This window comes from Phacochoerus africanus, chromosome 8 (genome assembly GCF_016906955.1).
Source record: "Phacochoerus africanus isolate WHEZ1 chromosome 8, ROS_Pafr_v1, whole genome shotgun sequence".
NCBI lineage: Eukaryota > Metazoa > Chordata > Mammalia > Artiodactyla > Suidae > Phacochoerus > Phacochoerus africanus.
Window position 1 is genome coordinate 59785683 of NC_062551.1, and position 10180 is coordinate 59795862.

The 10180-nt window shown below is 39.0% G+C and overlaps 1 protein-coding gene and 1 pseudogene across 1 annotated transcript; both read left to right on the plus strand.

The window, feature by feature from the left end:
* Positions 1-2316: 2316 nt before the first annotated feature.
* On the plus strand, positions 2317-3246 carry LOC125133282 (vomeronasal type-1 receptor 3-like). Its single transcript, XM_047791388.1, has one exon. It carries the CDS (start codon positions 2317-2319, stop codon positions 3244-3246), a length of 930 nt encoding a protein of 309 aa, XP_047647344.1.
* A 5327-nt stretch (positions 3247-8573) lies between these two features.
* On the plus strand, positions 8574-9315 carry LOC125133283 (phosphomannomutase 2-like; annotated as a pseudogene).
* The last annotated feature ends 865 nt before the right edge of the window (positions 9316-10180 follow it).

Below are 10180 nucleotides of genomic sequence, written 5' to 3' on the forward strand. Positions count from 1 at the left end.
GGGGAAGGGGGCAGGATTGGGATGGACTGGGAATCTGGGGTTAACAGATGCAGACTATTGCATTTGGAATGGATTAGCAGTGAGAGCCTGCTGTGTAGCACTGGGAACTATGTCTAGTCACTTATGATGGAGCATGATAATGGGAGAAAAAGGAATGTATACATGTATGTGTGACTGGGTCACCATGCTGTACAGTAGGGAAAAAAAATCGTATTGGGGAAATAACAATTAAAAAAAAAAGGGTTTCATTCCAAACAAGGATTCTCACATGGGGAACATAGAAAACTTTCCCTGCCCTCTGCTCAGCTGCTCACATAGACCTTCCCAGTAATTGCCAGGAGGTGTCACTAATCACCAGATGTGGATGAGGGGGATGAGCCCTGGGGATGAGATTTGCTCCTCACTGGAGACACCCCAGCCTCTCCATGCAGACAGTGTCACCGACACTACAGATGACATGATAGTAACAGCACCTCTGTGGGGAGAGCAGGTCCAGGGACCCTGTCCCTATAACTATGGCCCATCCTGGTAGACACGTCCCTGCACGGAGCTCTGGAGCCACGTCCAGGCAGGTGAGTGTTTCTTCAGGTACAGGACAAAACTTACTACTTCAAGTAGTTTTATTGCAGAGCTTTTATGATTTTCTATTTATTAGATCATGGCACCTGCAAAGATAAAAAACATCCTTTTCTCTTTCCGATTTGAATGTCCTTCTTTTTTCCTTCTTCAGTTGTTCTGGCTAGAATTTCAAGAATTGAGTTGAATAAAAAGGGTTGGGGTGAGCACTCTTTTCTTTTTTCCTGATCTTAGAAAGAAAGCTTTTGGCTTTTCATTATTAATGTGGTATTAACTGTGGACTTGTCATATGTATCACAAAAGATGCTTTCATTGTACTGTTTAATTTGTTTTGCTATTTTTTTTTCTTTTTAGGCTGCACCAGCAGCACATGGAAGTTCCCAGGAGAGGGGTCAAATCAGAGCTACAGCTGCTGCCCTACACCATATCCACAGCAACATGGGTTCTGAATCATATCCGCAAAGTAACACCACAGCTCATGGCAACACCAGTTCCCCAACCTCCTGAGCGAGGCCAGGGATCAAACCTGCATCCTCGTGGATGCCAGTAGCATTCATTTCCGCTGTGACACAATGGGAGCTCCAGTTTTGCTACTATCATGTTGAGGATTTTAGCACCGCTGTCTAGGAGAGAGATTGGTCCATAATTTATTTCGTCTCTGTGTGTACTGTCCTTCTCTGTCTTTGGTGATGCTAGCTCTCTAAAATGAGGTTGGAAGTTCCCCTTCTTTTTCCTTTTTCATTTTTTTTGGAAGCTTTAAGAACAATTGGTATTCATTCCTCTTTAAATGTTTAATAAAACTCACTTCAAGCCATCTATTCCTTGGCTTTTCTTTGTGAAGAGGTTTTTAATGCTTCAAACTCCTTACCAATAATTGGTGTGTTCTGATTATCTGCTTCTTCATGAATCACTCTTGGTAAGCTGCATGTTTCTAAGAATTAGTCTTTTTAATATGTGCTATCTAATTTGATGCTGTATGTTTTCTTTGTCGTTTCTTATGATCCTTAGTATTTTTGTGTTATCATTTGTAACTTCTTTTTCACTTTTGATTTTACTTCTCCCTTTTTTCTCAGTTTAGCTACAGCTTCTCAATTTAGTTTATCCTCTCCAAAGGGGAAAAAAAACAGCTTTATTTCTACTGTTTTCTATTGCATCATTGTCCAACCACATTGTTTTTTATGTGTACATATATTTATTGTGTTTCTGTACTGGAACATCTGATGAAACTGTCTTTGGGCGTGTTCCTTCTTCTTCAACCTTTTGAAAAGTTTAAGGAGGATGGGCACCAGCTCCTCCACAATATTGTTGAACAGCACAGACATGCATCCTAAAATTATGGACCTTCCATGCACTTGGACATAAGTAAAGACCAAGGGAATTTGAGTAAAATATGGACTTAGTAATAATACATAAACCGTGCTTGTGGCAACTGTATTATATTAACGTCTGATGTTAATGGGGGAATGGGTTTTATTCTGTAACACTATTCTAAAATACAAGAGCATTTTTAACAAAAAAAGAATCAAGATAAGCGTAAAAAGAAATAAATACAAATGAATAATAATGATAGTTGTATGACGTCAGGTGTATCTTTGCCGGGTAAAGTCATTTCCCTGGAGTACAACAGTGTCTTCCTTCTCAGGTGAAGTCAAGAGAGAGAACCCTTGCCCAATGTTCTTTTGTAAGAAGACCGCTGGCACAGCCTCTGTTTTTTCTCTAGGCCTCCCTGAAGCCCTCTCAATGCATTTTCAGAAAGACATCCTAGGAACCACAAGCCAGGCAGCTCTGAAAACCCTGTATCTTTTACAGAAGGGGGTTGGGTCTCTGGCCAATGTCATTCTCTTCTTCCACAACATCTCTCCCATCCTGCTTGGCCACAAGCAGAGGCCCACATACACGATCCTCAGTCACATGGCTGTGGCCAATCTCATGGTTCTTTTCTCCTCTGGGATTCCCCACATAATGACGGCTTTTGTGTGGAGGAAACCCCTGTCCAATCTTGGGTGTAAGTGTGTCTATTACCTACAGAAAGTGGCTCGCAGCACCACCCTGTGTTCCACCTGTGTCCTGAGCACCTGTCAGTTCCTCACTCTCATGCCGGGGAGAGCAGAGAGGACAGTGCTCAGAGGAAGAGTCTTCAGGTTCACTGGTTCCTTCTGCTGCATCTGCTGGGTATCGAATGTCTTAATGTACATCGGTGTTCCTCTGAGAATAGCAGGTTCACAGCACACACACAACTACACTGATACCCAAGGAAGCTGGTTCTGCTCTTCCTCAGCTCCCAGTCCAGGCCTTGGCTATTTGTGGTCCATCTCTGATGTCGTGTTTATTGGCCTCATGGCCTGGTCCAGTGGCTCCATGCTGCTTCTCCTGCACAGACACCACCAGAGGGTGCAATATATACACGGCCCCACTGGATGCCATCAGTGCCTCCCTGAGGACAGAGCCACCCACACCATCCTGATGCTGGTGGTCACCTTTGTCTTCTTCTCTGTGCTGAATTCTATTTTTGCTTCTTATATCAGTGCCTTCTCTGACTTTCGTCTGTGGTTGCTACAGACCTCTAGTTTCTTGGTTTCATGGTTTCCCACCATTTCCCCCTTTCTGCTGCTCCTTAGGGACCCTAGACCTCTTAAATTATGCTCTTGGGTTGTTGGAAATCATGCTTAAGCTGTTCAATATTTTGTTGATAGCTTCCATCACAACAGTAAGTAATCTCTTCTGTAATCATTTCTTAGTACCAGGTTTTTAATTGGGTATAATTAACATATAACATTATCTAAGTTTCCGTTGTTCAACATAACGAATGGTTACATATATCCAAATGATCACCACAACAACTCTGGTTTCCATCCATCCATCCCCATTCATGGTTACAAGAATATTTTTCTTGTGATGAGAACTTTGAGGATGGATTCTTGTGGTGCCTTTCAGTTACGCAATAAACTATAGTTAGCTATAGTCAGCATGTTGTACATCACGTCCCCATGACTTTTTAGTTTATAATCAAAAACTGGTACTTTTTGAATTTTTTACAGAGTGCCCTTTTTTTTCGCATACAATACAAAAAACGTAGACGGTGGATCTAATACTGGTGCTGCCTTGGGAGGCATGTGGTCAGTCCATGAAATTATCAGCTCAAAAATATACAAACTGTTACTGAGGAGACCATTCCCCATTAACCAGTGTCACCTACCCGAAAAAAAAATTTCATTTCTTCAAGAACATTCGAAAGTTTCTACAAATTTAATGCTCATGTGCTGTGACTACTACCTGATATGTGCTGGCACATAAACCAATATTGATCTAGATAAACCTTACTCCAGGGCTGGTGGAGATTTTATTTCGTAGATGAAGGTAAGAAACCAGGAAAATGAACTCTATACTTCTCACACGAATAGTTCATTTTCAACGTTGCAAACCAGAATCTTGATACTCAGGTTTTCCATGTATCCCATATGATTTTTTTCTGCTTTTTTTTTCATTTACTCTCTTGGCAGTCTGATGTTTTATGTATTCCATTAAAATTTATAGTGCAAAGTTATAACAAAGTTTATTGATCCCAAAGCCATTATGTATGGTTCTCAAAATATTAATTCTAGATAGAACTACTGTTGTCCATTTCACATTTCAGAGAATAAGCAGGCATCATGAGTCGTATAATTCTACAATCATTTCAGTGACTAATGCTATTGTTTGTATAAATTTTGTCCTATGCATGTTATTACCCACAATTAATGCTATGATTTTTTTTGTCATAAGCTACTTGTCTCTTATAGAAGATAAGAAATGAAAATAAAGTAAACACAATATTTGTAACTATCTGATTGCCATCTCTGCTGCTTCTAATTATTTTCTCTGATTTCTTCTGGTTTAATTTGCCATCAATATGAAGAACTTTTGTTAAACTTCAGAAGTTGGGTTAGTTACAGGTGAATTTGTTCAATGTCTATTCATGTTATATTTTAAATATAATTTATTGGAATATAGGGTTTTTAAAAATTTTTATTAAGGTATAGTTTATTTATAATGATCCTTCAATTTCTGCTATACGACAAAGTGACCCAGCCATTTATATTTTCCTTCTTTTTTCATGCTGTCTTCCATCATGCTCTTACCCAAGAGACTGAACGTAGTTACCTGTGCTGTGCAGTAGGACGCTATTGCTTATCCATTCTAAATGTAATGGTTTGCATCTACCAACCCCAAATTCCCTGTCCATTCCACTCACTTTTGCTGCCCACTGGTCTGCTCTCTATGTCTCTCTCTATGCTCTCTATGTCTGCTCCCCACAAGTCTGCTCTCTATGTCCATGATTTGCCTCTGTTTTGTCGATTGGATCATTTGTGCTATATTTTAGCTTCCACATAAAAGTGATATCATATTATACTTGTCTTTCTTTTTATGACTTACTTCACTTTGTATGAGAGTCTGTAGTTGCATCCATGTTGCTGCAGATGGCATTATTTTGTCCTTTTTATGGCTGAGTAGTATTCCATGACATACACGTACCACCTCTTTTTAATTCACTGATCTGACAGTAGGTGTTTCGGTTGTTTCCATGTCTTGGCTATTGTGAATAGTGCTGCGGTAAACATGGGACTTCATGTCTCTTTTTGAAAGGATGTTTTGCCTGGATACATGCCCAGGAGTGGGATTGCTGGGTCATATGGCAGTTCTATGTTTGGTTTTCTGTGATACCTCCATACTGGTTTCCATAGTGGTCGTAATAATTTACATTCCCACCAGCAGGGAAGGAGGGTTCCCTTTTCTCTGCACCCTCTCCAGCATTTGCTCTTTTCTGACTTATTCATGATGGCCATTCTGACTGGTGTGAAGTCATACCTCATCATGGTTTTGATTTGCATTTCTCTAATGATTAGTGACGTTGAGCATATTTTCAAATGTTTTTGACCATCCATACGTGTGTTATTTGGAGAAATGTCTGTTTAGATCTTCTGCCAATTTTTAAAATTGTTTTTGTGTTTATTATATAATGCTGCATGAGATGGTTATATATTTTGGAGATTAATCCCTCACTGAATACTTCATTTGCAAGGAATTTCTTCAATTCTGTGTGGTGTCTTTTCATTTTGTTTATTGCTTTTTGTTGTTGTTGTACAGAAGTTTAGGTTTAATTAGATCCAATTTGCTTATTTTTGTTTTTATTGTCATTATTCTAGAAGGTGGAGCAAACAAGATGTTGCTGTGATTTATGTCCAAGGGCCTTCTGGCTGTGTTTTCCTCTAGGAGTTTCATACTATTTGACCTTACGTTTATAAATTCAATCCATTTTGAGTTTATGTTTGTGGACGGTGTTAGAGAACGTTCTAATTGCATTCTTGCTCATGCATCTGTCCAGTTTTCTCAGCACCGCTTATTGAAGAGACTATCTCCTCCACCATGTATTCTCGCCTCCTTTGACATAGATCAGTTGACCATAGGTGCTTGGGTTTATTTTTGGGCTTTCTATTCTTAAATATAATACCTTTAAAAATTTTTATTGGAGTATTTTTGACTTACAGTGTTGTGCTATTTTCAGGTGTACAGCAAAGTGAATCCATCGTACATATACATGTATCCACGCCTCCTCTTCGGATTCTTTTCACATATAGGTTATTAGGGAGTATTGAGGAGATTTTCCTGTGCTGTGTAATAGGTCCCGGTTGGTTCTCTGTTCTATAGATGGTAGTATGTATATGTTAATACCAACCTCCTAATTTATCTGTCCCCCTAGTCTTTCCCATTTAGAAACCATAAGTTTGGTTTCAAAATCTTTGAGCCTGTTTCTGGTTTTGCAAATAAGTTAATTTGTACTGCTTTTTAAGATCCCACATATAAATGATATTATGTGATATTTTCCTTTTTCTGTCTTGCTTACTTCATTTAGTATGATAATTCCTAGGTCCATCAATGTTGCAGCAAATGACATTATTTTATTATGTTTGAAGGCTGAGTAATTTCCATCGTATGCATGTACAGCCAGACTAATCAAGATAAAAAGTGGAGAGGGCTCAAATAAATCAAATTAGAAATAAAAAAGAAGAAATTTTAATTGTCACCACAGAAATACAAGGATCATTAGAGACTACTACTAGAAACTGTAAACTTACAAAATGCACCACCTAGAAGAAATGGAGAAATTCTTAACAAAGGTACGATATTCCAAGCCCGAACCAAGAAAAAATAGAAAATATGAATAGATCAATCACAAGTACTGAAATTATAATTGTGATTATAAAACTTCCAAAAACCAAAAGTCAAGGACCTGATGGTTTCACAGCTGAATTCTACCAAATATTCAGAGAAGACCTAACACCTATCCTTGCAAAGGAAGGATCACTCCCAAGGGCATTCTATGAGGCCACAATCACCCTGATAAAAAAATCCAGACAAAGACAACCCAAAAAAGGAAAACTATAGGCCAGTATCATTGATGAAAATAGATGCAAAAATCCTCAATAAAATACTAGCAAAATGAATTAAACAATGCATAATGGGATCATATGCCATGATCAACTGGGATTTATCCCAGGGATGCAAGTATTCTTCAATATCCACAAATCAATCAATGTGATACACCACATTAACAAACTGAAAAATAAAAACTGCATGGTTATCTCAATATTTGAAGCAAAATCTTTTGACAAAATTCAACATCCATTTTCAATTTTAGAAAAACTCTCCAGAAAGTGGGCATAGACAGTATGTACCTCAACATAATAAATCACTGTATCACGAACCCACAGCTCACATCAAACTCAGTGGTGAAAAGCAGGAAGGATTTCCCCTAAGATCAGGAACAAGGCAAGGACATCTACTCTCACAACTTCTATTCAACATAACTTTGGGATTCCTAGCCATGGCAATCAGGAAAAAAAAAAAAAAAGAAAGAAAGAAAGAAGAGGAATCCAAATTAGAAAAGAAGTGAAACTCTCACTGTTTGCATATAGCGTGATACTATACAGAGAAAATTCTAAAGTTTCTACCGGGAAAGTCCTACAATTCGTTGATGAATATGGTAAAGTTGCAGGATACAAAATTATTACACAGAAATCAATTGCATTTTTGTAACAACAAGGGATCAGAAAGAGAAAGGAAATAATCCCATTTACCATCACATCAAAGAAAATAAAATAACTGAAAATAAACCTATCTAAAATAGGCTGAAGATTATGCTCTGAAAACTATAAGACACTGATGAAGGAAATTTAAGATGACAAAAATGGCTAAAAAGATGTACCATGCTATTGGATTGGAAGTATTAATATTGTTAAAATGACAGTACTACCCAAAGCAGTCTACGGTGCAGGGAAATACCTATCAAATTACCAACAGCATTTTACACAGAACTAGAACAAAAAATGTTTAATTTGTATGGAAACAAAAAATACCTTGAATAACCAAAACAATCTTGAGAAAGAACAGAAATGGAAGAATCCAAGTCCCTGACTTCAGAGTATATGAAAAAGCTACAGTGATCACAACAGTATGGTACTAACACACACACCCACACACACACCCACCCACACACACCCAAAAAAGCAAAGATCAATGGAACAGGATAGAAAGCCCAGACAAAAACCTACTCATATGTGGTCAATTAATCTACAACAAAGGAAGCAAGAATATACAAATGGAAAAATAAAGACATTTTCTTCAATAAATAGTGCCGGGAAAATTGAACAGCTACATGCAAAATGAAATTAGAACATTTTCTTACACTAAACACACACACACAAAATTGATTAAAAACATAAATGTAAGGCCAGATACGCTAAAACTCTTAAAGGAAAACATAGGCAGAACACTCCTTGGCATAAATCACAGCAATAGTACTTTGAGTATCTTGTAATATCTTCCATTTACTTACTGTTTTTCCTGTTAACAGGTACACAAATAGATAAAATATGATAATAAAAACTGCTTGGCTGGACATTCTGGGCCAGGTGCCAGGTGCCAGAAAGTCTTGTAAGGTTCATGTGGAAACGGGGGTCATGGCTCCTCCAGGCCCAGTGCTCTGCTTCTTTGATGTGAACAGGACTCTGACCGCCCCAAGGCAGAAAATTACCAAAGACATGGATTGCTTTCTACAAGAACTGAGGCCAGAAGATCAAAACTGGGGTCATGGATGGGTCAGACTTTGAGAAAGGACAGAAGCAACTGGAAAAAGATGTGGTTGAAAAATACAACTACATGTTTCCAGAGAATAGATTGGTGGCATACAAAGATGGGAAACTCCTGTGTAAACCGCATATCCAAAGTCACCCGGGGGAAGCCCCGATTCAAGATTTAATCAACCAGTGTCTGAGCAACATTGTGAAAATTAATCTGTGGAAGAAGGGGGGTACTTTCATTGAATTCCAAAACGAGATGTTGAATGTGTCCCTATCAGAAGGAGCTGCACACAAGAAGAATGCATTGAGCTCTACGAACGTGATACAAAAAGAAAATATCAGACAAAAATTCATGGAGGATCTGTGGAAAGAGTTTTCACAGAAAGAACTCACGTTTTCCATAGGAGGTCAGATCAACTTTGAAGTTTTCCCTGAGGGAGGGGACAAGAGGTGTTTCCTGGAACACGTGGAAAAGGACAGCTACAAGACCATTTATTTCTTTGGAGACAAAACCATGCCAGGCGGGAACAACCCTGAGATCGTCTGGGACCCAAGGGTGGTGGGCTACACTCTAACAGTGCCCAAGGACACGTGCAGGATCTGCCAGGGTCTCTTCTACTGACCACCCCTCTCCCCACAGAAGGTAGGGGCATAATGGCAGAAGGGGACACCCCCCCCCCCCCGCCAGCCTGCAATCAGTCACTGCAGCCCTCACTCCTCCAGTGCCAGAAGGGAGAAAGAAAATCTTGTCTAAACTCAAAATAGAGTAAAACACTTAAGGGTCAGACCCGAAACCGTGTTAATTCTTAGAAGCAAACAAAAGCCACGCACTCTTGGACATCAGTCTGAGCAATTATTACCTCTTTGAATCTGTCTCCTTAGGCGAGAGGAACAAAGGCAAAAATAAACAACTGGGACTACACCAAACTAAAAATCTTCTGCCCAGCAAAGGAAGCTGTCAATAAAATGAAAAGGCAGTGTACTGAATGGAAGAAAACACTTGCAAATTGTAAAGCCAACAAGGAGTTAATATCCAAAGTATACAAAAAACTCATGCAACTCAGTATCAGAGAACAAGCAGTCCAAACAGAAAAATTGGCAGAGGACCTAAACAGATATTCTTCCAAGGAAGACATACACGTGGCCAACAGATAAATGAAACAGTGTGCAACATCACTATCAGGGAAATGAAAATCTGAACCACAATAAAATACCACTTCACACCTGTCAGCATGGCTGTGATCCAAAAGTCATCCAATAACAAGTGTTGGTGAAGTTGTGGAGAAAAACCCCTGCATACACTGCTAATGGGAATGTAAGCACAGCCACTATGGAAAACAGCATGGAGATTCTTTCAGAAAAGCAGAAATAAAACTACCATACAATCCAGGAAATAGAAGAAGAAAATGCTTGTCAAGAATGGTTCAAAGGTCTACCTCCACCAAAGGATTTTTTTTATTAGCCCAGCCTGAGTGGTGCACTCAAGG

Excerpts from the sequence above, each read along its gene's own strand:
- LOC125133282 (XM_047791388.1), top strand. The coding sequence starts at position 2,317 with ATGCATTTTCAGAAAGACATCCTAGGAACCACAAGCCAGGCAGCTCTG.